This window comes from Candida margitis (assembly GCF_024628925.1).
Source record: "Candida margitis strain CBS 14175 chromosome Unknown scaffold56, whole genome shotgun sequence".
In the NCBI taxonomy this organism is placed as follows: domain Eukaryota; kingdom Fungi; phylum Ascomycota; class Pichiomycetes; order Serinales; family Debaryomycetaceae; genus Lodderomyces; species Lodderomyces margitis.
The window spans coordinates 77,684-102,565 of record NW_026261763.1 but is presented as its reverse complement, the minus strand read 5'-3'; the positions used below and the strand labels follow the sequence as shown (position 1 = coordinate 102,565).

The 24,882-nt window shown below is 38.6% G+C and overlaps 17 protein-coding genes across 17 annotated transcripts; 7 read left to right on the top strand and 10 right to left on the bottom strand. All coding sequences in view use genetic code 12, as the record gives it.

The window, feature by feature from the left end:
• Window positions 1-100: 100 nt before the first annotated feature.
• On the bottom strand, window positions 101-445 carry CANMA_001227 (transcription elongation factor; the record flags this gene model as incomplete). The annotated part of the gene is made up of 1 exon (XM_051813174.1): window positions 101-445. One exon carries the CDS (start codon window positions 443-445, stop codon window positions 101-103), a length of 345 nt encoding a protein of 114 aa, XP_051673191.1.
• Window positions 446-596: 151 nt separating this feature from the next.
• Window positions 597-1,556, top strand: CANMA_001226 (membrane insertase; the record flags this gene model as incomplete). The annotated part of the gene is made up of 1 exon (XM_051813173.1): window positions 597-1,556. The coding sequence occupies one exon, from the start codon at window positions 597-599 to the stop codon at window positions 1,554-1,556; it is 960 nt and encodes a 319-aa protein (XP_051673190.1).
• Window positions 1,557-2,178: 622 nt separating this feature from the next.
• CANMA_001225 (MARVEL domain-containing protein) lies at window positions 2,179-2,928 on the bottom strand (the record flags this gene model as incomplete). Its single annotated transcript, XM_051813172.1, has 1 exon — window positions 2,179-2,928. The coding sequence occupies one exon, from the start codon at window positions 2,926-2,928 to the stop codon at window positions 2,179-2,181; it is 750 nt and encodes a 249-aa protein (XP_051673189.1).
• A 1,816-nt stretch (window positions 2,929-4,744) lies between these two features.
• On the top strand, window positions 4,745-5,443 carry CANMA_001224 (palmitoyl-(protein) hydrolase; the record flags this gene model as incomplete). Its single annotated transcript, XM_051813171.1, has 1 exon — window positions 4,745-5,443. The coding sequence occupies one exon, from the start codon at window positions 4,745-4,747 to the stop codon at window positions 5,441-5,443; it is 699 nt and encodes a 232-aa protein (XP_051673188.1).
• A 40-nt stretch (window positions 5,444-5,483) lies between these two features.
• CANMA_001223 (uncharacterized protein) lies at window positions 5,484-6,014 on the bottom strand (the record flags this gene model as incomplete). The annotated part of the gene is made up of 1 exon (XM_051813170.1): window positions 5,484-6,014. One exon carries the CDS (start codon window positions 6,012-6,014, stop codon window positions 5,484-5,486), a length of 531 nt encoding a protein of 176 aa, XP_051673187.1.
• Window positions 6,015-6,373: 359 nt separating this feature from the next.
• On the bottom strand, window positions 6,374-7,174 carry CANMA_001222 (serine/threonine protein kinase; the record flags this gene model as incomplete). Its single annotated transcript, XM_051813169.1, has 1 exon — window positions 6,374-7,174. One exon carries the CDS (start codon window positions 7,172-7,174, stop codon window positions 6,374-6,376), a length of 801 nt encoding a protein of 266 aa, XP_051673186.1.
• Window positions 7,175-7,305: 131 nt separating this feature from the next.
• CANMA_001221 (glucose-induced degradation complex subunit) lies at window positions 7,306-9,807 on the top strand (the record flags this gene model as incomplete). The annotated part of the gene is made up of 1 exon (XM_051813168.1): window positions 7,306-9,807. The coding sequence occupies one exon, from the start codon at window positions 7,306-7,308 to the stop codon at window positions 9,805-9,807; it is 2,502 nt and encodes an 833-aa protein (XP_051673185.1).
• Window positions 9,808-9,909: 102 nt separating this feature from the next.
• CANMA_001220 (uncharacterized protein) lies at window positions 9,910-10,740 on the bottom strand (the record flags this gene model as incomplete). Its single annotated transcript, XM_051813167.1, has 1 exon — window positions 9,910-10,740. The coding sequence occupies one exon, from the start codon at window positions 10,738-10,740 to the stop codon at window positions 9,910-9,912; it is 831 nt and encodes a 276-aa protein (XP_051673184.1).
• Window positions 10,741-11,225: 485 nt separating this feature from the next.
• Window positions 11,226-11,609, bottom strand: CANMA_001219 (uncharacterized protein; the record flags this gene model as incomplete). Its single annotated transcript, XM_051813166.1, has 1 exon — window positions 11,226-11,609. One exon carries the CDS (start codon window positions 11,607-11,609, stop codon window positions 11,226-11,228), a length of 384 nt encoding a protein of 127 aa, XP_051673183.1.
• A 974-nt stretch (window positions 11,610-12,583) lies between these two features.
• On the top strand, window positions 12,584-13,393 carry CANMA_001218 (MARVEL domain-containing protein; the record flags this gene model as incomplete). The annotated part of the gene is made up of 1 exon (XM_051813164.1): window positions 12,584-13,393. One exon carries the CDS (start codon window positions 12,584-12,586, stop codon window positions 13,391-13,393), a length of 810 nt encoding a protein of 269 aa, XP_051673182.1.
• Window positions 13,394-13,640: 247 nt separating this feature from the next.
• On the top strand, window positions 13,641-14,228 carry CANMA_001217 (DNA-directed RNA polymerase III subunit; the record flags this gene model as incomplete). Its single annotated transcript, XM_051813163.1, has 1 exon — window positions 13,641-14,228. The coding sequence occupies one exon, from the start codon at window positions 13,641-13,643 to the stop codon at window positions 14,226-14,228; it is 588 nt and encodes a 195-aa protein (XP_051673181.1).
• A 71-nt stretch (window positions 14,229-14,299) lies between these two features.
• Window positions 14,300-16,865, bottom strand: CANMA_001216 (putative lipase; the record flags this gene model as incomplete). Its single annotated transcript, XM_051813162.1, has 2 exons — window positions 14,300-16,512; window positions 16,607-16,865. 2 exons carry the CDS (start codon window positions 16,863-16,865, stop codon window positions 14,300-14,302), a joined length of 2,472 nt encoding a protein of 823 aa, XP_051673180.1.
• Window positions 16,866-17,850: 985 nt separating this feature from the next.
• On the top strand, window positions 17,851-19,614 carry CANMA_001215 (anaphase promoting complex subunit 4; the record flags this gene model as incomplete). Its single annotated transcript, XM_051813161.1, has 1 exon — window positions 17,851-19,614. One exon carries the CDS (start codon window positions 17,851-17,853, stop codon window positions 19,612-19,614), a length of 1,764 nt encoding a protein of 587 aa, XP_051673179.1.
• A 6-nt stretch (window positions 19,615-19,620) lies between these two features.
• Window positions 19,621-20,526, bottom strand: CANMA_001214 (uncharacterized protein; the record flags this gene model as incomplete). The annotated part of the gene is made up of 1 exon (XM_051813160.1): window positions 19,621-20,526. The coding sequence occupies one exon, from the start codon at window positions 20,524-20,526 to the stop codon at window positions 19,621-19,623; it is 906 nt and encodes a 301-aa protein (XP_051673178.1).
• Window positions 20,527-20,636: 110 nt separating this feature from the next.
• On the top strand, window positions 20,637-22,340 carry CANMA_001213 (GPI-anchor transamidase subunit; the record flags this gene model as incomplete). The annotated part of the gene is made up of 1 exon (XM_051813159.1): window positions 20,637-22,340. One exon carries the CDS (start codon window positions 20,637-20,639, stop codon window positions 22,338-22,340), a length of 1,704 nt encoding a protein of 567 aa, XP_051673177.1.
• A 79-nt stretch (window positions 22,341-22,419) lies between these two features.
• CANMA_001212 (mitochondrial 54S ribosomal protein uL1m) lies at window positions 22,420-23,271 on the bottom strand (the record flags this gene model as incomplete). The annotated part of the gene is made up of 1 exon (XM_051813158.1): window positions 22,420-23,271. One exon carries the CDS (start codon window positions 23,269-23,271, stop codon window positions 22,420-22,422), a length of 852 nt encoding a protein of 283 aa, XP_051673176.1.
• A 178-nt stretch (window positions 23,272-23,449) lies between these two features.
• CANMA_001211 (uncharacterized protein) lies at window positions 23,450-24,790 on the bottom strand (the record flags this gene model as incomplete). Its single annotated transcript, XM_051813157.1, has 1 exon — window positions 23,450-24,790. The coding sequence occupies one exon, from the start codon at window positions 24,788-24,790 to the stop codon at window positions 23,450-23,452; it is 1,341 nt and encodes a 446-aa protein (XP_051673175.1).
• Window positions 24,791-24,882: the final 92 nt, after the last annotated feature.

The following is a 24,882-nucleotide window of genomic DNA, read 5'->3' as shown; positions in this document are numbered from 1 at the left end:
TAAACAAGCTAAAATATTTTGTTTAAATTGATATAGAAATACATTACTTAAATTATATAGCATTGTCCACTCGTAATGATAATACCTATTTTTTTTCACTCTAATCTTCTGCACTTCCATCCCTTGGCCTGTATATTACGTCCTGCGATTCCAAATGCTCAATCACTATAGGAGGTAGTTTACCATTAATCTTGACAGCATACAAGCCGGGAACAAAACTTTCTATCCTTAGCCACCTCGCTACCCAAGACTCCTTATTGTCTTCTCCCAAGGCTACTAATCCTTCAAAGGAAGGAGATGTACAGTCGGTGATGGGATTGAAGTCTTGGTCACTATTTCGAAAATTCAATAATCCTTCACAGTTCGGACATCCGCCGGTTTTAAAAGTCTTGGCTGGTTGTATTATACCACATAACATGCAGGCTCTTTCTGTTCTAGTTGACATATTTAGTGTCTTTGATAATTTGATACCGGTTGATTGAGATTGAATGGCGGTGTGGTTTGTCAGTGGTTGGTGATTTTTTTTTCTTTGTTTTTTTTTTTTTTCACTTCAATTGTTTAAAACATCACCTCATATTAATCTAGCATCAACCCAAATGATACTACGAAGCTATAGATTAGGGTTACGTTTAAAACAAGCCCCTGGACCATTCATAAATTCAACTCGACAGTACTCCATTGATCATAATGCAATCGTAAATACATTTACCAGAGCCTTTGAGAGTTTGCATGAAACTAGTGGTTTACCATGGTGGGCCCTAATACCTGTCACCACATTTGCCCTCAGATCGGTCTGGACGTTGCCATTAGCCATAATTCAACGTAAGAGAATACAGAAACAGAGTACTTTGAAACCGATAATCAGTGCACTTAATCCTATTTTAAAGATGAATCTAGCGAAACGGGTTCAAAAAGCGAAAAATTTACAACAAGTGCCAGATACAGACGACTCGGTTAAAGCGGCACAAGCCCCGTTGGCCAATATGTCTTATGAACAAATTTTGCTTCTAAGTACTAAGGAAACCCGCAAACGTCAAAAGCAACTTTTCAAGAAAAATGGTGTTCAGATATGGAAGAATTTTATCTTACCTACATTTCAAATCCCACTCTGGATTATAATGTCTTTGACAATGAGAGACTTGAGTGGCTGGTCATCGTGGGATAACTTACACAACAAGGCATTAGACCCTTCATTGTACACGGAAGGTTGCTTATGGTTCCAGGACTTGGCAGTGGCCGATCCCATGCATGTTTTCCCCCTAATTTTGGGAGTCATTTCATTATGTAACATTGAATGGACTTTCCGCACTTTAGAGTTGTCGCGATTGACACAGAGGTTGAAGTATCGTCCGAACTTGACTGATGCGGTTGCAAATTTTTCAAGAATGTCTATTGTTTTCATGATGGCCATCTCAATCCATGCACCAGCTGCATTGGTACTATATTGGATCTCCTCACAGTTTTTTTCATTGGTTCAGAATATTGTATTGGATATCAAATACCCTATTATGTTCACTCCAAAGAAGCGTTTTGGTGGGGATATATTGGAGAAGTAGAGACTTTTGCACAAATCGTATTAGTGTACAGCTTGGTCATTTTTTAATGTGAATTTCCGCTTCCTTGCCGGCATTGTATATAGAGTTGCTTGCACTGAAACTAGAAATGTATGAAGTGGGGCGGCGTGTCCCAAGACTGAACTCCAGATGACGTTGCATGCTACTTGTCTTACGAGTGTACGAAAGTCATACATAAAGCCAAATTTCATGATAATTTAAACAGCGAAATATGCCTAATTGATGACAGGGTGTTTGATTCAAGGCTAGTTGTGATATACAGTATATAAGAGCAGCAGCAGCAGCAGCAGCAGCAGTAGCAGAGGGACTGGAGCGAGGATATGGTGAAGCAGCTTTTCCATACTTTGTGTTATTAAAACAACTAATGAAAAGGTACTTGCTTACTTTGTCGTTCAAATGAGTAAGTCTATCTCAAGCAAACACGATCCAACGTAAACCCAGTTGTTGCATAGCTAGAGGCTGTCAATTGATTCAAAGATAGACTTTATACTCGACTAGACAGTGTATAATAATTTCTCAGTTGTGTTCTACCAAAGCTTATATACCCTATAAATCGCTCCAAAGGTATTATCAAATATTTGCTCAGATTTGGTGTGTAGCTGGATTAGTTAGTTGCATTATTAAGTCTTGGATCATTATCTAATCCTGGTTGAGGAGAGTGATCTGAACCCTCGGTGACAACTTTGGACTCCTCATCGATATGAGCATTGTTTATGTTTTCATCGGTTACACCATCACCAACTACTGCTTCTTCATCAAGATGGGCAGGAGTAGTTTTCGAAGCAGCCTCGCCAGCGCCAGTGCCTGTAAAGTTCAAGCCACCTAAACCCTTTGAAGTTGTTGTTTCTGCATTAAAGATAGTTCCCCAGTAATAGGTGGTATTTTGCAATAAATGGTTCCATCCAAGGTGTCTAATTTCAGGAACTAAACTGTAGCCAATAAACAACCCCAATTCGATACTAAACCAAACCCAATTTAATAAAGAAAAGGGAAGAATTGCCTGGTACGCACGGCACGTATCCTCGGAGTCACGCATGTAGTACCACCAGTTGCAATCATCTGGGAAAACATCAGCAATTGCTGCCCAGCCAGCAAGGTAAAACACCCAAAATATACCTTGACATGCAAGAACCACCGCTGTTGGTGTTTGAGCCCTCAAAACTCTTGGCGCAATAAAAGCAATATAAGCCAACCAAATAATATTGAATATGGCAACAACTAAATTGAATGTCACACGGGAAATATTGGTGTTGTAGCCTGCTAAGACACCAGCGGTGAGACCCAATACAATAACAGCAAAAACAAATTCAACCAGGCGTAAGATAATACTAGTAGTTGTTTTAGTAATGTTCATTGTAGATCAGTATAAATGTGTCGCTTTAGGTTTAAATTGAAGAAATTATATGAGTTTGCAACTAAAACTTTGTCTGATACAGATGTAACGTAAAGTCGATTGATTTAGGCAATTAGCAATTGAACCTTTGGATGTTGAGTTGTTGTTATTGTTGTTGTTGAATTCAACTAAAAGGCAAAGCACTGGGAAACCTATATAAATATAAAATACCAAAGATACAAGGGGGGGTGGGTGGGTTAAATACACAACAGTTATCAACCACAATACGAATTCAAATCTTCTAATATAAATACATAGATACATAGATACATAAAACAAAGAAAACTATGCATAGCGAGTTAAATAGAGCTTTTCACAAGAAAAAAGGGATGACAAAGACTAAATGATTCATTTTTGGTGATAAAGCCTTACGATTGGTTAACTAACAAATGCAGGAAACTAAGACCGATTTAATTTTGTAAATCATTTCATGACTAAAATTTTCTCTCCTACTAACGATGCATTATGAATATATACATATAAAGAACAACAACTGCGTAAATGCAATAGAATATTTGGTGCACGGCGGTAGTAGTAAATAACAATGAAATTGGGGTTTGGTAAGATTAAAGAGAGAGAGGCTTGGGGGTACAAAGAAATAAAAGAAGAAGAGATTGTGACCAGTTCAGATTCTCATGCGCCTCCCTTTTGAAGGGCTACTCTTCTCAATTGCTAATGTTATGACCATGACAAGATATTCAATGGCAGTGTTTGAGTAACGTGTTTTTCCAATAGACAAAAAAAGTCATACATTTTTTTATGATTCAATTTTCTTGGGAAAGTGAAAGAGAGAGAGAGGGAGGGTTTCTAATTTTTAGTTTAGTCAGTCAACACTTTGTATTTTGTTGTTTTGTATGTGTGATTGGATGCAAGATGGTTTGAAAGAAAAGGTCAGCCGTATTTTGTGTTACGTAATCCTGTTTTTCTTTTTAATAAGGTTACTAATTATCTTAACTCCGTATAACCCAATCTACTACCACAACATCTGTGTTTCCCATTTCTTTGATTTTATTTTACTCCTCAAATGGGTTTGTACCAAGACCAAACCAAAAGGTTCTACGAAAGCATTGCTAGCAAACTACTGTTTCGCTTAGATATTATAACTTTGTTTTTTTTTCTTGAAAACAAAGACTAAAAACACACAAGTGCGTTCTATAATGGATATTGAAAGACACAACAGTCCATTCGACCTAAGCCCTTGGCTTTTATAAGACACGCAACTCATATTTTAAATCGCTATCCTTCGTAACTTATTTAGTTGAGTTCTTAGACGAGAGAATTACGATAAAATACTTTGTATATCTTTGTGTGCATCACTAACTAGGAACGTTTTTATTCAACTGCAAATCAATTACGAAAATAACCAAAAGATGCCTTAGACATTAGCATTAGCATTAGCATTAGCATTAGCATTAGAATTAGCATGTGATAAACTTTCCTGCAAGTGCAGTTGAGAGTTTACAAACGTTTAAGTTTGAATATGAAACTTTTCCTTTTGACACAAACTTCTTATTAAAAGGATGTCCACACGTGTCTGCAATGTAACGGCAAAATTTGGAAAGCCCAATATCTACGTCGACTTCAGATTTAAAGGCTCAACAGCTTATCAGGCAGTAATCTTCTTAACAGAATAGTGTTCATTGCAAGAAATACTTTAACTGTTCATTTTTGAAGCCACCATTTATATCGGTAGCGCCAGGAACAAAATGATCTGAGCTCACATTTAGAAAGCTTCAGGTACCACGTTTTAAATCAGATTATTATCAATCAGTCCAACATGAGCTCCATATCAGCAATCAGGTTCAACGCTACAAAATCACCTGCAAAATCGGCAATAATTTTTCTCCATGGGCTTGGTGACACTGGTGAAGGCTGGTCTTGGTTGCCACAACTAATTAACCAAACGCATTTGGTCTCCGATGCGCAATCAATCAATTATGTATTCCCTAATGCACCACAAATCCCAATCACAGTCAATGGTGGTATGGTAATGCCTGGTTGGTTTGACATATATGAGTTTGGTAACCCAAACGCCAGGCAGGACATTGATGGATTCTTCAAGGGTTGTGACATTTTGAAAGCTCTTATTCAGGAACAAATTGAAAAGCACAATATACCAGCACACAAGATTATCATTGGTGGGTTCAGTCAAGGTGCCGCTGTCTCATTGGCAACAGTTTCGTTGCTAAACTTCAAAATTGGCGGTGTTGTTGCCTTGTCTGGCTTCTGCGCCGTTAGTGACGAGTTGGAAAAACGATTAGTGAAGGATGTAAACTTTGACACTCCCATTTTCCAAGGACATGGTACTGTGGATCCACTTGTTGCTTATGATTTTGGGAAACGCACTAGTGAGCTTTATCATAAATTGGGATACAAAAATTTGTCATTCCATACATACCCAGGGGTGGCCCATAGTGCCAGCGAAGACGAGTTGATAGATGTTGTTAAATTTATAAAGGACGTTATAGAAAAATAGACGTCTACTTTATATTTAGATTTATACAATGACTATAGTGCTACTTCTTGATACTCTCACATTCTTGCTGCAAGGATTCATACATGTATTCACTGAAATGACACAATCCATCTTTACCATTGCACAACTCATATAAATTATTTCTCTGCCAACTTCCTGGAACAATCTTGGCATTGCCATCTACCTGCAAATATCCAAACACATTTGCAATATACGGTTGTCTCGAGTATTTGGGAACATCTCTGAAATCGTAAACTGGCATAAATGAATTGGCATTTGTACCTGCCTCCATAATAAATGTAAAGTCATCATAGATCTTGCTCTCAAATGTCTTGTGGAATATATCAACAAAGTTCTTATTGGCGGTGAAGTTCTCTGGTTTAGGATCGGTGCTCAGAGAATTTCCAATGCCTAGAGCATCGGGATTTTTAGATAGCGAAAAATTGTAATGATGTGGCGGATTTTCGTGGATGTATATTTGTGGGTTTTTCGCATATTGAGTAAGAAGTCTCAATTGTTGGGTTCTGAGTAATGGAGCATGTCTGGCTGTTCCCTTGATTATGTGAAGCATGGTTAGTGGTTGTTTGTTAAATTTCATCGCCCTCTCCCAATTCTGGAAAAAATAAACAAATAGTACGCTTTCTGAAAAGAAGCCAAAAACTGACGAGGGCATTTGAGATAGAATCGTATTTAGCTGTATGCATCTAAGCGATCTACAGGACTCTTTTGGTAAACGTATTAGTGCTCCCTTTGGATGCTTATGCTTTGTAAGAATCTGAAACACTAGTCTGGTTCTATACAATACTCAGGCACAGTGTTACCTCCTTACATGACGCTGGAAACATCTATTTTTATTCTATATTCAATACTATCTAAATCTCTAAGTACCAAGGTATCACACTTTGCTGAAACCACACTCAAATTCTTAGTCTATCCCAACATGCTTCTTTTTCTACCCCGAAGTCTAACCTCCTCCAACCTCTTGATCGTTTCTGTGTGTTTAGCTTTTCCAAACTTCTTGTACTCTTTCAAACTATGAGCAGACTCATACCCATCTAATAACCACAGGTTGTATAATTTGGCAAATACTGAATGAGTACTAGTCACTGACCTTTCTAGTACATACAAGTCGACCGCTTTGTCTTCTGCTAAACCCGAGAACGATGATAACCCAAAATCTATCAATGCAGGCTCCCATAAGTCTTGCGAACCTGTTAGAATTAAATTCGATGTAGTCAAATCCCCGTGAATCATATCTGCAAGATGTAACCTGCCTATTAATTGACCAACTTTGTAGCAAACCTCCTTTACTGTATCACTAGTGCAATCATCTTCTCGTCCTTCATTTTCAAGGTACCAAAGCCAGTTCTTCACTGAGCTTACATTTCCGTTTGGCAAGTCAATGCCCAAATTCTCCATCCAAATGATCCCATTGTTCAAGTCACAAGAAATCAACGCAGGACACGCAATCCCCAATTTGCTCAACTTGTACATAAACTTGGCTTCTCCTGCCGTTCGCGTTTTGGTAATCTGAGCATCAATTTTGGAATGCCTGTAGGGCTTGGGCGGCCTGTACTTAATAATGAATTGGCTATGGTTTTTCAAGTACGGGTGAGATGAGTATGGATGAGTCTTGGTTTGAAATACAATAGCTTCAGCCCCCTGTGAAATGACCTTGAGATCTATGGCAGGAATGAGTTGCTGGGCTCTTGAAATGTGTTTTTCACTCATGACTGAATCGCGTTAGCAGAACTCTTTTGCACTGTCAGACTCTTGCCACAACGTTTTTTTATCAACAGAATTTTAGTCGCTGCCGCACTTTTCTCTAAGGTCAACTAACTAATCAAGCAAGAAAACCAGTGATGTCACCGCCATCAAGCATCTACATAGTGCCCCCTTACTTACTTAGCACTCATGAGGGTTCCCAATTGAGAAAAAAGCTAGCTCGTATAAGTGAACGATTGAGTCTTAGCAATGTGATCACCACAGATTCCCCCGACTACTTCAAGGTCACTGAGGAGGTTGAACAAGAGAGCGAGGAAGATAATTTCACGTTCTCCGACAATCCGGTTCTCCACTCTATAATTAAAGAGAAAGTTTTATACAAGCTAGCAATCATCGGTGTTTTGGGGAATAACCCCATGGAATTAAGCACACATGACGACAAATATGTGCATGAATTATTTAGTATATTCAAATCTAGATTGCTCGAAGGTGGAGACGAGGATGATGGAGCCAAGAACGCCGATAATACGGAAAGAGAAAACACTAGCACGTCCTCAGTATTCGCTTCGAACAAAGTTGGAGAGGTTGATTTTAAAAATCTTCATAACGAGAATACATCAGATGAGTATCAGGCATACTATCCATTGACGTTGAAAGAACTTTTGAAGTTGGCCAATTCCCACCCCAAGTCAAGATCTGGACACCTTCCGAGTTTGATTGCACTAGACAAGGAAACATATTTTGGTTATCCTCTTCCTTTATCTTGGAGTCCGTTGATTCATTCAAAGTATCTATCTTTTTTGAAGACACAATGGGATTTTGGTATAAATAATGATAACGGGTACTCAACCATCAGCATGAAAGGAAGTAATACAAGCATCATTCCCGAAGATGGGGAGGATTTAAACAAGGCGCGTTTCTACAATTTGATCACCGACCAACCAGTCAACTCGTCATTTGGAATATTTTATTATGAGCTAGAAGTTGAGCAGGTGGCAGCACAATCGACAAATTTTAGAACCTTGATATCTATGAATGACCCCGCCGTGAGCTCTAACTCAACCTTGGAGGTGTTGGCCGGGTTTACAAAACGATTTGTTACATATGATGCTATGAAATCACCTTCCAACTCTACCAAACAACAATGTACAATAGACATGGAGAAAATCAAGCACGATATTAACCACAACGAATCTTCAGAAGGCTTTTCCAGTGCCGATTTGAATTTATTTCTCAATACCAAGCCCGGCGAGTTCAAAGGAAGTTATGCTGTTAATTTTGCCGATTCCAATTTTTACAACTCGATAAAGGGTGCCGAATCCTTGGGCAGGTCGCAAGTTCCAAACTTGAATAGACGGCTCAGTACTATTGGAAGAACTCATCAACAAGATCTTGATTCGGGGAAGATTGATATTGGAATTCCTTTCAAAACAAGAATGGTTGAAGATACCCCTGCACGTAGAGTATACAAGACGGACGTGGTTGGTCTCGGCGTCAACTTTACAAATAAGACTGTCTTCATCACATTGAATGGTGTATTGGCAAAGGTGATTTGTGAAAAAGATATAGTATCGAATCATGGGGCTTCGAATGATTTGTTCGGGGCGCCAAGCTCGGGGAACCCATCTATTGAAATTTATCCGATGTTTGGCTTTAAAATGAATGAATTGGAAAGGATAGGCAACGTTAAGGAGTTTAGCTCAGCTAAGATTACCACAAATTTGGGGTTCAAAGAGTTTAAGTTCAACATTAGAAGTTATGTGAACCACTTTAAGCGAGAAAATCAAGAAGCGATTTACTTGTCGTTGCTCGAAAAGATTCGTCTGAGTCATTCGAAGCTGAGTGATTCCAACACCCTAAGTGATACTGAAAGGTCCTTGCTACACGTGAATGAAGATCCGGAAATGTTGAACAAATTGATAAAAGGGTATCTAGTACACCAAGGTTATATTAAAACGTTCAATGCCCTCAATACCGATTTGACAAACTTGGGGTCAAGTACTGAAAATGGAAGCGGTGAAGAGGAAAACGCTCACATTTTAACCTCAAGCCACGCATGCAATAGGCAACGCGTGAAGAGTCTCATGCAAGCCCATCAGTTTGATGAAGTGTTGCATTTCCTTGAAGAAAACTACCATCACGAGTTTTTTGAATCAATATCGGGGGTTGACACTGTTTTCAATATCAAATGGCTTGACTATATGATCAGTTTGAAAAAGTATTTGGACAGAAGGTTAAAATTACATGACAACTTTGAGTTTGAATTCAGAGAGAGCGAACAAGAGATGTTGGATAAAATAATTGCAAAACGAGATGCATTATTGCAGCAATACAGATTAGACCCAAAACAAGATAAAGTGAATGAGCTCTCACCACTACTACTAGTTCGTCTGAAGGAGGACCTTGATAAATTGCCCAAAGCCAAGAAACTTCTTGAGAATCATGCATTGCATTTCAATAAAATTCTCACCTCGATTAATGGAGTTATATTGAGTAGTGCTGGGTTCAAAAAGACTTCAAACCTTGAAAAGATATTCAATCAAGTGGAGAACAATGTCACCTCGTTGATTGAACATGATCAAGATAACAATTTCAAGCTACTAAATTTGGAAGCAGATTATATGGGGCAATATATATGATTGTATTTTATATATTTTTGTCTTTTTTTTTGCAGTGAAAAGAAAAGACTAAAAAGACGGAATCATGTAGCTGGGCATGAGAGTTGCTTTGTTAGAACTGACTCACGCAGCTCTCTTTTTCTTCTTTGGTGGCTCTGTCGAGTCCTCTTCCTCTCCCTTTTGGAACAGTTCCCACTCTTCACTGTCGCCATAAGGGGACTTGATATTAACCAATTTGTCATCCTTGTACAAACTGAAGTACTTTACAGCCCAGCCACCGCGTTCCAATTGCCAGAACGTACTCTCCGGATCGTTTCTTAATAATTTGAAATAGACTGGTAATAGTTCCTCCACATATTCCTTTACGCTATACTTTATTTTTTCACCTGGTTTGGTAGGATCAATTACATAGTACATAAAACTTTCGTCACTGAAAAATGGAGGCGTAAACTTTGGCTGGATCTTGTAGAGGCAGCACATAATTAAACTGCTAGTTGCTGGACCCACCCCTTTTAGCTTACACAATTCCTTCATCGCTTGCCGTATATGCTTCTTATAATCAGCAAGTTGATCGGCTGTAGCTACAGACCAGAAATCAGAAGGAAGGTCTTTAAAAAATCCCAACAACATCTTGAATCCAGATTTGGTCACCTCCTTTACAGTCTCTTCATCATTAGACTTAATAAGTTTTGGCAATGTGGGCCGAAACGTACCAATATTTAGTTTCCAGTCCATCAAATTGACAAGCTCACTTTTGGTGAGATATGTAGTATCTCTTTTGGAGCTTGCATATCGGTCTGCAACTGTATCAAGCAATTGGTTGTCTTTCCAATGATCCAATTGTTGGAAGGTCTTGGTATCACTGTCAAACTTCTTGCTCGTTTGATCAGATAGTTCTCGTATAATGTTCTTGAACAATTCCTTATTGGCCCTAGTGATATAATTCAAGCTCATGGTAAATGGTCGCTGATCAGGTTCATAAAACGTGCATGTTTTGTTTAGGACTGACGCGTTGAAAATAGTGCTCCCAACTATTTACGCGACAATCAAAATATGACACTGGTTGCAAACCATTGCTTCTTAAGTCGAACCTTGGTATGTAATCGACACTTGAATCTAGCAGATATAATATGCAGTAATGTAGGATATCAAGAAGATTTAATTCAAATATTGATCTCTTTGACTCATTTAAGAATTCTTTTTACACAATCTGGCGTTCACAGCATAATCTTTCTACTAATGGGATATCCTTCAGACTGCACCCGGTTCAAATATCCTATGATATTGATCGACACTAGTTGTCCCAATTGGCCCTGGTATTTAGAGAAAAGCTATTATAATAAAGTGCACTACTTTAGATAGCTGCAATGCTGCAATATACTACAAGAATCAATGCATATCATTAACACTTTATTGTTTTACGTTTACTGAAGCGATAGCTAATGAATCTTAGCTGGTGAAAACAAAGAGGACAGCCCCTTCTTTGAAGGTGCCTGTTTTTGATAACGCACTTGAGGCAGATGTTTCAATTTATTCTCAAGAACTCGAGGACTCAGAGCGCTATTTTCTTCGGGGTCCAGTTTTGGAACACTCATATGCTTGATCAATGTAGACCATTTAACTGGATGGGAGAGTTGAATGCCATTACCTGGTTTATAGTCAGGGATAACTTTCATGATGTCTGCGGTGCTTTTGAATACAAATATTTCTTTAAACTGATGAGAAAGACATAGACCCTTCGGAGTTGCAATTATACTGTCGTCGTCTGTATTTAGTCCTACAGCCAATTTCAATTTCAGATTTAGACTGGTTTTCAAATACATTTGAAACTATATTTTTTCTATATAACTCCGAAACTCCCAAAATGGGGGTGAGGTACATGATTTCTCCTCCTGAGGACTCTTTGGTGTCATTTGTAGGTGGAAATTGAGTGTTATTTGACATGATTATGAGAAGAAGGATGGATGCTGTTGAGTATACGGGTATAACCAGAGTTGTATTTCATTTTTTGTATGATTTACAATTTGAAGAATATCAAAATCGCCTACACTGTAGAGTAGGCATTATAAAATATTTCCTAGTTGATCTCAGTGTGTCCTTTTATAATTTTCAATTCTTACCAAAAGAGAAGCTGTTATTATAGACCTTCTTTAACCAACTCTGTGGCTTGTATTATTAAGTTGAGTCACAAAATACTTCACCATCAAACTATTCCAATAACTAAAATTGCAAAACGTGTTACAATTGCTCCCTCTAACTTTAACCTAAACCAAACCTTTGAATATCATGTTTAAGGTCAACAAGTGGAAGTCCTTCTCGAGTGCACTGTGTAATTCAAGGTTTTATTTGTCTCTGTTTTTAGGTATCCCTAAGACAACAAGTGGAGGGGGGAAGAGGAGCATTCGTGTAGCAAATAATGAGATGTATTAGGTGTGGATAAGTTTTCGGGCTCTCCTCGCAGCTGGTTCAACACAAAGAGAGGTCTATTCCACCAGTAGTTGAAGGTTTGTCAATTGGCTGCCAAAATTTATATGCAGGGATATATGTAAAAAAAGTCATATACACCAATTTTTACAACCAAAATCCCACACGAATAATTTACCACCAAATTTCTAATTTGACCACCACTTTTCTTTTCCATAATAGTTGGTTCATACAGTCAAAAGAGTCTCAACTTACCACTTAGTCAACCTGGTTTCAAGTTTCAAATTTTCATTAAAGAGATCCTTTTTTTGGAAAGCATACATAAACAACATTAATTTTATCTCAAACAGTTTGTTACTAAGAACCTGTCATCATGGCACAACCAAGACGGAACACCAGTATCTTTTTACGTACTGTTGAGTTTATTACCACAGTTGTCATTATGGGGCTTAGTGGCAGTGTTTTGGCCAAAGTTGGACATAATATCCCACGGGTTTCATTCACTACTACTGTGGCAGCCATTGATGTTCTTTACTTAGGTTATGTGAGCGTTTTTGTTCCATTAGCATTAAATAATGCAACGCCTTCATTTATCATCTTGGGTGCACAAGGGGTAGTTTGGGCACTTTACCTTGCTTCTTGGGCTGCAATCGCTGCCAATTTTCCTTCAAGCTGCAGCACCAACTCCTGGGAGAACAGCTCAACAGCAACCTGCCGTGCTTATCAAGCCTTGCTCCCATTCTCGTTATTCAATTGGCTCTTGTACGGTGTTGAAGGTGCGTTGTTCCTTGGTTATAGTTATGTTAATGAAGTCACCAACTACGGTTTGAGACACACTTTTAGGCCCACCCCTTTCTACTGGGGGTCCATATTTGCCATCGATCTTGGTCTTGTTCGCCAATGCTGTGGAATATTGCTCAGCCGTGCTAGTCGCACAGACAGAGAAAGAAAACAACACGTTGATTTTGAGGAGGGTGTTGGCCATAGAGATGGTGAGATTGTTCCTGCTTCTGAGAATCATTTAACTGAGGAAGAGACAAAGGCTATCAATGAGGAGAGACAACCAGTGGTACATGCAGCTGCACATGACTTTGAACATAGTCGTAGTCCAGCTCTAGGTCCAGCTCCAAGTTCAGTGCATGGTAATAGAGCTGGAGAGTCAGGTGCTGTTGGCCGAGTTTAAAAAGAAGCCGCTTCAGTTCAGTTTCGCTAAGGTTTATATTTGGAGTTTTGCTATAATGTGTTGCTAAGTAGTGTTAGATATCGTTTAGAATTGAAGCAAATGTGATGTCACCTCGAGAATCCCCTTAAGAAATTGTAAGTTAAAAATATGTTCGTTATTTGTGTAATCTCAGACCAAAACAAATTTTCTGTGCTCATCTACTCAAAGCATCTCTCATCTGAAGTGCTTACACACATCATCAAGAAACATGCAAATAATAAAAGCAAGAGATGGCTTCCTATCTAACTTTGAGGTATATGACCACCTCAAAAAAATCAAACACAAGTACAACTGGACATTTTCTCCCGAAGAAGAGCTTGCACTCCAACAAGAACAACAAGAACAACAGCAACAACAAGACACTCACCACAAGAAACACAATCACAAGCAAAAGAATAGATTTACCGCATGTGGTATAGATTTGGAAGTAGTGACGCGAGATGTACTTCAGTTTATGGAAAACAATGCCGAAATAACCCAAGTTGACGTTGACAGTTTTAAACAACTCATGTCTTTTTTGAACCAATTGGAGTTGATGAAGGTTGAAAAATTACAAATTGTAAACTGTTTGCCAAGGTCCTTGGTGGTATTGTACTTGCTCGTCGAGGATTGTGAAGAGAGATTTAGTGTAGATGTATGTGAAGAGATTGTGGGGAAGATTAATGAGTTATTTCCTTTAGCAGAAGAGGAGGAACAAGAGGAGGAACAAGAGGAGGAGGACCATGAGGTTGATGGAGAAGCTGAAGAAGATGAAGAAGAGGTAGCAGATGAACAGAATGATGCAGATATGGAGTAGTTTCAAATTCCACTTGCTACAATAGAAGATCACCCACAACGCCGGAATAGATTCAATTATGTACAAAATGATTATAAAAAGTCATTCATAACTCCCGGCTTTGAAAGACTTAAATCGCCAGACTCGTCAATGTTGTCATTAGCATTACCTTTGACGACTTTATCAGAAGTTGTGCCACCACTGGTTACTGGTATCTCATTGGATGGGGAAACTAATGCTGTAGGTAATGGAATTTGTCCAATAAATGGAATCGAAGGACGCTTCCCATTAAATATGGAATCGCTGAAATCACCAACTAAATGCGTAACTTCACCCAACAACCCAGCAACGCCCAAAGCAAAAACACTTTCACCATTGTCTTTAGAATTAATCCACGCAGCATTTACAGTATTCCCTTCTTCCTCGGCCATTGTAGTTTCGTCAATCTCATGATTTTGTTGTGTCAATAAATCTCTATTAACCAAATTCGTCAAATCTTGTTCATCGTCTAATGAGTCATGGCTTGCAAATTCACTGGTGGACGAATGCTCCATCGCCGATACCACTGCTTTATTGTAAACCTTTTCTGGAGCGAAATGACTCTCCACGAGATGCTTAATAACTGGCCAACCATACGCGTTGGCGAATCTCCTTCGTGCAATGATGTTATTATGGGCATCTGGTTTTAGCTTGACAACCACTTTGCGCCAACTCATGTTCTTATGGTACTCACGTGCAATTTGCTCTTCGAGCTCCTCATAATTGTAATCTAGCTTGTTTAGGAATCGCTTTGTCATTGACGAGCTACCACCATTAACAGAACCATTTCCACTTGGGCTGGGATGTTCACCATTCTTTAATGTCTTTGGCAAATCTTTCTCGTAGTAGACTTTATCGTGGATGATGACGTTTTCTCTACTGGTGGGATCTGTTATGTATTTCATAGAGGGTAGCGGAGGGAGGAACAAGGCAGCAGCGCTATCCAAAAATGTCAGGTTCGGAATGCCATGTGCCTCACGTTTCTCGTCCCCTCCTTCGTCTTCGTCTTCGACTTCTCCTTCTGCACCCATAGTTTGAAAGTTTCTATACTGTTCGCCGTGACCTTTCTGCTTCTGGGGCATAAAGTATGACATTAGTGTTTGCACAGGCAGAAACGGATTACTGTCCAGCACAGATTTGGGCGCCTTTCCTGAAGCTTTATCGATATTTTTCGCAGATGATTCGCTACTGCTTGCAGCCTTTCTCGCGTCACTCAAGGATATATTATTTGAGTTTATCAAAGGAACTAGCCCTTTGTAATCAAGGTACAATAACGAAGAAGTTCTCAATGGCACTATTCCATCACTTAATGCGTTGGCATAAACCGTCCTTCTCCTGAACTGTTTCAATGTCTTATGTGCCAATCCCGACGGTAATAGCAACAATAATGGCTTGGAGTTGTTTTCAAGGTATTTGAGACCCAATTCTTGACCAGTTTTCCCTACAACACCAGCAGACAACGCAACCTTGACATAAAGTGGGTTTTCATTTGCAACCCCCAACAATGGCGAAGCTATAGTAATAAAATTTATAGGTTTGATTGTTTCGAAAAACCAAGGAAAGTTCAGTCGAAGGTAGGCTATAACAAATGTTTGCACGCATCCGCCCAATGAATGGCCAACAAATGATATTTTGGTGACTTGTCCATTATTTAGCATCTCGTTTTCGGTGACAAGCTCAACAATGTACTCGGCTACCCTGCTTCCCAAATACTTGATACCCCGTTCAGTCTTTCCTGCATTGTCAAAGAAAGCTTTGACAACGGTTTCCTCTCCACAAGATTCTTGAGTATTTTTGGCCACTTTATCAATCTGTTCTTTTAGATACAACATATCAGCACTTGAATTTGAATGAAGCCCATGAGTCAATATAACCAAGTGCTTTGGTTTCCCTGGTTGAAGCACGGGTAAATTCCACAAATCCTTGGTATCCCATTCTGTAACATTTAACAAGGAATGAAAGGCACCCACTTTGTCGGCATTTGGAATGTTCATGTCGGGACTAGACGCCTCATGTAGCACTTTTTTTGACGTTCCAACCATGATCTCAAAATCAATCATAATCTTTGTATTAAATATTATTTGCGACACAACATCCACTACCCAGGAGTAGTCCTTTTTTAAAGTATGACACGATAACTGCACGTAGAAGGATTGACCAGGTAGTAATTGCGGTTCAAAAACCGGTTGATCCGCAGTGACAAAATATTTGACGTTGGGATCATAATCCAGTTGACGGCAATCAACATACAATATATACGGCCCAGCTACAAAACAAAAATGATGTTAGTAATCAACTTCTTTTCAAGTGTCCTCCTTGTTAGACTGAGTAATAAGCGAAAACCGCAAATGAAAACATACCTAAATATATTGCTCTCTTCGATACTGGTTCAAGGTTCTTGACTTTTACCCACAATGTAGGCGGTATTACTACTTCATCACCTTCTGCATGTGGAGTGAAATGTATTTTGAATCGTTGTGTATCTCCAAGCCTTAGTGATCTGGTCTGTCGATATAGTATTTTATGTTCCATATTGTCAAGCTGGTCCTGTGTCATGGCTATTGGTGTGTGTCGAAGTTCAGAAGTAGTAGGTAACGAAACTGGTGTATCTTTAACCATGATCTAAAGGGCTGCTTTGAGTTTAGGGTTTGAAGAGGGTGGGTATTGTAAAAATTATTCCGGAGTATTGTTCCTGGTTTGCGTACCTTTTGTTTTGTCTAATTCTATTCTATTGTCTTTATTTAAAAAATGAATGTGATAATTTTTTGATGTTTTGTTTTTTTTGGTTACACTGAAAATTGGAGTTTGAAAACACACACACAGGGAAAGTCTAATAGCAAAAGTGGAGGAAGCAAGATAGTTGGATCAGTTTTCAAAAGAAGATGGGATTATTCTACTACTATTGCTGCTCTTGAAAGTAAGGTGAACAATAAGAGCTTCTAATGTGAAAGCAAAAGCCAAATCAAACTTCGGAACATTTTTGACAGTGGTTTTATCCTATAATAAAACAATTAGTCCGTTGAGATCCTGCATAAAAACTTTTTTTTTTCTTTTCTTTGTTAACAGTAATAAGTCCGATCCATTGCAATTAAGTTTTGGAAGAAGAGTAGGGAGGATCAAATAGTTAGATGTTGAAAAGTGTGTATGGCTCAGATTGAAATGTGTAAGTTCTGGAGCTGATACCAGTCTAGTCTCCAATACTGACTCTCAACTCTGACCAATGGCTTTGTTTCTTATCCAATCACAACTACATCTCGTCAAAAGATAGCTGAATAATTGGTGATGTGGCCTGTCTATTGTTTGATTTTGAGTAGTGGTAGCTGCTGTTGTTGTTCTGCCAGGCCATAATCATCGTACCCTCTAATAACAAATGTCTGCAGTGGCAAATGTTGTCACTTATAAGGTGTGTTTTTTCTTTTGCATTGGTTGAGATTTAAAATTTATCACTTTGAGAAAAGAAAATATAAAACAGAACAAAGAAAAACAATGACGTAAACACAAACAAAAAATAAACAGATCAATAGACGCGTATCGTCATAAAAGCAATTTGATTCCTTTCGTTCTATTTGATTTTATTCTTTTTGTTATCCACATTTTACCTAAAATGTCCGGGGAAGTATCTCTTGTCAGCACAGAGAATAAACATATAAATTGTGACCCAAGCTCCCGCTTAGTGAATGAAAAGGATGGAGAAGTCTCGGTTGTTCATACTGGGGAGTTTCCATTAAAGAGTGATCCCCATTCAAAAATAGCATGGTGTCCTAAAATGAATCTACTACTCTTGACGAGAGATAAGCATACAATACACTGTTTCCGGATTCGAGGAGAGGAGATATATAATGTCAATAATGGTTCTGAAATCAAGGGCATAACCTGTCATGAAAAGAACTTTTGTTTATCAGGGGCAGACAACACGGTAAAGATCTATGATTCAAGCGACGGTAAATTAGTCAGACAATTGGATCACGGATTTAGTGATATCATGTATATCCATTGGTCAAAAACCGTCTATAGTTTGAAAAATGAAGTTCTCACGAGTTTGCCTACCATCTACGATGATATTTCGTACAATTTGGACTACTTGGTGACCAATGATGAGAAATCCATCACTTTTACTTTCAACAAAGTATTGAGCATTAATATTGTTACCAATCATCAAATTCTGCTGCAAGTACTGTCGGCATTATTTGAACAACAGTATTTTGACAGGGGTGACAATAGATTGATATGCATTGAGATTCCCACAATTTCAAGAAAAGCTTATACTGACCTGATGGTACTCTTGTGTCACATCTTTGAATACTTGGAGAGGTCTAAGACAACTTTGAATGAGATTGAAAAAGAAGTCAAGACATTCTATGTTGCCATCAACAGATATTTGTCAAACTTGAAAGTGGAAGTGAGCGGCGGCGACTTGCTACAAGATTTGTGTGACATCTTACTTACAAATAATATTCCTGATGGAACTAAGGATTTCTGGGTAAACCAATTCGGTGATCGTGGCTTCAAGAAAATGAATAAACTCTGTGAAACGGTTTTTGAAAACTGTCGCAAAAAGATCTTTCAATACTTGATCGCTCCAATGGAGAGGATTCTTGTGTTATTAGATGAATTGAACGGCATCGCCAAATGGAAGAATGCATTTGAACTCGATTTGAAAGATATTAACAGGCTTATAGGAAAATGTAAAGCTGAGTTGAAAACTTATCATCAATTCATGTTGAATATAAAAGAGGAAAAGGGGCATTTTGACGAGTTACTCAACTGGTGGAAGATGATTGTTGATAAATTTGCTGAAAAGGAAACAAGTAGTAACTACTCAACATCAAGCTTGTTGGAATTTATTCATTCCAACTTGTTACAATCAAAAGTGTTGCAATATATTCCTAGTGACTTTGATTCAATCAAACATGCTGGCGATGGCAAGTTTTTGAACGAGTCCCAAGAAGAATTAGAAGAATTGTTTCGAGTTATTTTAGGCCAAGTCGACGAGTACCACCAATCAACGGTCGATATTTCTATTGCTACTGAAATATGTCATACAACTCCGCCTTCCCAGATGCTTGGTTCAGTCTGGAGTCAACAGGTTGTTGAAGCTCATAGCAACTATTGGGATAAAACATTGGAAGTGTCGAAGTTGAACGACAAAGTGATTGATAGAGTGCCTGATAGTAAGAGCTTCGAATTTAGAGAATGGGATTTAGTTGTATTGACGAAGGATAGTCTATATATTCTTGACCATGTTTCAACAACACCAATACCTTTGCCAGAACTTTCATTTCAGCCAGCAAACTTGGCAGCGAATTCTAAATATGTGTGGATAACCGACAAGGAAAACGTACGCTATGCAGTCTTGAAGTTGAAGTAAAAGAGGCTAAAGTTTATTGAGTTTATAATTTGCATTCTCGAGGTAATACTGTTGCTGTAAATACTTTCGAATCACATCCTGTAATTGCTCTTCACCTAAAATTTTTTCCTTTATGATCAATTTTTTGACTTGAAAACTCGTGTCTACTTTTGAGCGTTTTCTTTGAAGATGGTGATAGAACCTGGGGTTTACTACGCCGTTTGCATTCATTAATTTGGTCAACTGCTCCTTCAGTATTGGTTGAAATGTTTCCAAAACGTGTTTGACCAGACTGACTTTTTTCCTTAATAAGCAATCAATGCCAACGGGGTGTTCTGGAATGCCTAGTTTAGAAGGATAGTAAAACACTTCGAATGGATGTTTTGTCACCTCAAATACTTTTTGAGATACGACAAACTGGTATGTCTTGTGCACTTCTTTGATTAAATTGACTACAGGATTCACCTGGTCGCCAAACTTCTTGAGCAATGGCAAATGATATTGCGCCTCATCAGGTTTCAAGTTGAGCGATTGTGTAACTGAAAATGGTTTGGCTAACTTGCAATAATATGTCTTCTTTGCACTCGAGTTATCAGTTAATGTGTCAATGAGATGTATTGTAGGCCAATGTCTCTTCACTTTCATGTACGGTATATTAATAAACTCCCTATACCACGCGGGCTTATCCACCTTGTATATAGCATCAAGAACTTCGGTCAACTTTTTGTACTGTTCCTGGTCCAAGATTTGGTGGAATAGGAGTTCGAATCTTTTGCTCTTGCCTTGTAGGTACTGCTGCTTCAATACCTTTGATCCATCACAAATAACACCCTGCGGTAGTGGAAGTCTTCGAAGTTGTCTTTGTAGCAACTTATATGACTGCAGCAGCATTGCATCTTGAGTAAATGCAAAAAGAAGACATTTGGGTAGCATTTGTAAAAGCGTGGATTGTGCTTTTTTTATTCGTGGAAAATTTGGCACATCATACCAAACCAAACACGTATTTGTTACACAGATCAACCCCCCCCCCCACTTAGGTCAAGATGGCATTAGCGGAGAAAGTACTAAGGAAGATTCATAAATTGAATTTGATTCCAAAGTCAATCAGACTACTACCACGTCTTTCATTTGTCTTGGCCGTGTTTAGTATACTATGGTTAGCCACTTTACCACAAGATGGGAATTACCGCAATTGTTACATTTCAGAGAATGCATTGATGCCCGGACAGGTCACGTCATATTTTCGGGAAAGTGAATGGAATATCGTTCGGGGATATAGGCATGAGATTAAGCAACTCGAACAGAAACCGATTGAGCAGCGTAATGAAGTTATTACACAGTGGTTACAAGATTTAGGCTTACCAGTTTCGCGTCACCATAATGGGTTCACCAACGACACTATTTATTCAATCATGCATGCGTCTCGAGGCGAAAATACCGAGGCAATGGCACTAGTGGTGCCGTGGATAAACTCGGACAATGAGTTTAATGAAGGGGCTATGGCACTAGGTATGGCATTAATGCGTTATTTTCAACGTATTTCCGTCTGGTCAAAAAATATCATTCTTGTTGTTCCACCCGATGGCAAGCAGAGTTTGAGATCATGGGTTAATGCCTATCATACAAGTTTGGATGACACTGCCGGGTCGATTGAAGCAGCTATAATCATGGAATATGGCAAACAGGGTGACAATTTCCAATACTATGACATGTTTTATGAGGGATTGAATGGTCAATTGCCTAATCTAGATTTACTAAATACCGCCAACCAAATTGGTCAACATGAGGGTATCAGTAGCAGTGTGCAAGGTATCAGTGACCGTGCTATAAATTTCACCAATCGATTAAAAACTCTATTTGCCGGGATATTGAGATTGGTGGTTGCTGGTTCTAGAGATGTGCATGGACATGAAGCCTTTTCTGGTTGGCAGATTCAAGCATTTACAATCAAAGCTAAGGGAAGTCAAGGGCATGATGTGACACAATTTGGTCGAATCATTGACTCTACGTTCCGATCAGTCAATAATTTATTGGAGAAATTCCATCAATCCTTCTTTTTCTATTTGATGTTAAGTCCAAAACATTTCGTTTCTATTGGAACTTATTTGCCCAGTGCTGTAATGTTAGCGGTGGCTTATGCTTTTGGAGCATTAAATGCTATATTGAATTCAGGCATTGATATTGAACAGATTCCTCAACATTTGAGCAAGTTGTTGACTACTGCGGTGACCTCAGAGGTTATTTGTGTTGGTTTGTCCATCATCGTTCCACAAACGTCATTGGTCACACTAAAGTATGTTCCCTTGACGTTGCTGGCGTTGCCTTTATTTTTTGCAAATAGTCACCGGCAACAAGCTTCAAATACTACAGGTTTTGCTTTGATTGGATTAGCGTTATTGATTATTGCATTCTTAATTACTGCCTTGTTAATTGTTCATTTTGCATTGGCACTTACCATTGGGTTATTGGCAATACCACTAACTTTTGTGCCCACTGTGATACAAAGGAATAGAAAACTAGCTGTCTTGTGTTTGGTTACATCGAATCCATTCTTTGTTTTTGTCCTTGCCAACGGATACTTTGGTGAGGATTTCTTTGCAAATTTGATTGCTTCTTGGAATCAGTTGCAATGTTGGACATGGTTGGTTGTCATTTTAGGATGGTTCCCTGCATGGTTAATGATTGCATATGCTACAACTGGTATTAGTATAAGCCAAGCTGGTAAGAAGACAGAAAAAGAAGAGTGAAAAGTAATATATATATATATGTACAAGTTTATTAGATTTAGCTAAAGGTAATGAGAGACGTATCTCTTTCCAATTGCTCTTACTCTTGTTTGAAGTCAATTACTAATCCAGGGCTGTTGGCTGAGGTAATAAAACAGTAACCCAACCTTGTCTTTTTCGAAGCATTAGGGTCAATTTGTGAGAAAATAACATCACTGACTGCTTTTAAATTGGACATGATTTGGAAGTCGCTAAAAGTAGCATTACCCACTGTGAAACTGATGTGAGAATCTTTTTGCTTAACTTGATATGATCTTAAAATATTGGCAATCACTTGAGGATCGTCAGTAACGGTTCCCTTTTTCTTTGTAGGTTGTAACCCGGCGGGACCTAATATCCTAGCCACTGATTTCAACTGACTTTCCATTTCACCTGTGGCAAATACGTGAGTGAAATCACTAGGCAATAATTCCTGATTAATAAATTTATCAATCAATTCTTTACCGCCCAAGAACTGAGGATCAACCAACGACAGTAATTCTTCGATTATGGAGTGGTGCGTTGTGAATACAAGTGGTTTCGTTTTCCTATTAACGGGGAATGGTATATCAACAGTGCCACTGAGGGGAGCAGCACCTTGTTCTTGACGTACATACAAATTACACGTGATTGTGGTTTTGTCAGCTGGTTTACCCACTTCAAATGATCTAATGGTATTGAGGGCTTCCGAAATTGGCATATGCAAAGGGTGGTCAATAGGATTTTCCAACGACTTGAACTTCAACTCCTGTCTTAATTTACGCTTCTTTTGTTTGTCTTTTTCTCGTTGAAGTTGGGTCTTGGTTTCTTTGGAGTGTACAATGGTACGTATGGATGTAGCTCTGAGGATGGAGGTGGCATATACAGGAGTCGCACGCCTTATTACAGGCTGAAGCGGTATTAGTCTGAACATTTAAGTTGGATGATGGTGGGAAATGATTTACCTTCAAAGAGTCGGGAAGGTCTTTTTGGCTGAAAAATTTTTGAGGGAGGAAAAGAGAAGAAAAAAATTTATTGTGGTTATATGCAGGTATACCAGATAATTCCATAAATGCTGGTGCTTCATCTATACCACTAGATATTCCTCATCATTAGTTTCCTTTTATCAACTTTACAGTATTGAAAATGACAATTGAAGCAATTGGTCCCAACAATGGCAAGAATACAGCTAACTTATGTTCACTCGGGAAATAGGCTTGTTGAACCATTTCCTTTTCAAAAAAGGCCTTATTAGAAGCCAGTTCGGCTTGAGCAGCAGCTTCTACTGACTTTGTCTTTAAGGCTTCATCTACTTTCTCAAGACTGTATAGGACTTGTTGACGAGTCTCTTCCGGCACCGTAATTTCGTTTAAAGATTGCGACAATTTCACCAAGGATTTCAAATTGTCGATGGAACTTTGAACATTTTGGTAAACTAGTAATCGTTCCAATGAGTCTAATTTAATTGTCAATGACTGATTGCCGTTGGGGAAGCCAAGGAGTTGCAATAGCTGATTAGCGAAAGTATTCATAATGGGTATCAATTCATCGGCAGTTAAAGTTGCATTTGTCATTGACGGTAATCCTCTATTATAAATCTTAAAGCCACCCCATTGTGAAATCAAGAACGAATTGGCTTCGGAATCAGCAATGGAAAGTGGTTGTATTGGGAGGAAAGTTACGAAATTGATGGTTGGGTTGATATCTAAATTGACAAGGTTCCAACCACCAAAGTCAACAAATGTGGTTAGGTCATCTTGAGTGACAACTCCATCAGGGTAAAGACCTTTGAGGTTGGAGTAGTATTGAATTTGTGTAGTTATTGTGAATGAGGTGATGTTTTGTAAATATGCAAGAACTGGCTCGAACTCCTCAAGGGCTTCTTTTATTTGCCAATTAATTTTCTTTCCATCCTCGACAAGCAATGAAAATACCAAGCTATACTTGCCATTATAAGCGAATGATATGTCCGAGGTTGATCGACGATGTTTCAATGCAACAAACATATCTAATTCATCTTTAAACACATGTGCAAATAGAGCTTGTTGGACAGATGCATTCACATCATCTTGAGGTCGTAGGCTTACATCAATTGTTTTGTCATTAGTTTCGACGCTGAATTCTTTTGCATTTTGGTGCACATTGACTGTATACTTTGCGTGAACATTATCAACAAGTTCAACCACCCAGTTCTGTGCCAAATCTGGATATAGCAGCTTAAACTTTGATCTGAGGCCATTTCCATCTATTACGGTGTTAACGTGTACAGGTATCTTAAACTCCATCAGTGACAAGTCATAACTATTGATTTGATCCACTGGTAATTCAGCACGATATATGGAAGTGGTGTAAGTGAACAATGGGTATCCAATACCGGCCATCAATATAATGACAGCCAATGTTATCACCTTACGTATGGATGTAATGTTTGGGGACTCCTTGGACTCCCTCATTGTAGTTGGTAGTTTGTAGCTGTTATTGTTGTCAGCCGATGATGGTTGTTACAAAGTCCAACGTACAATGTATAAACTATACGTGTTTTTAA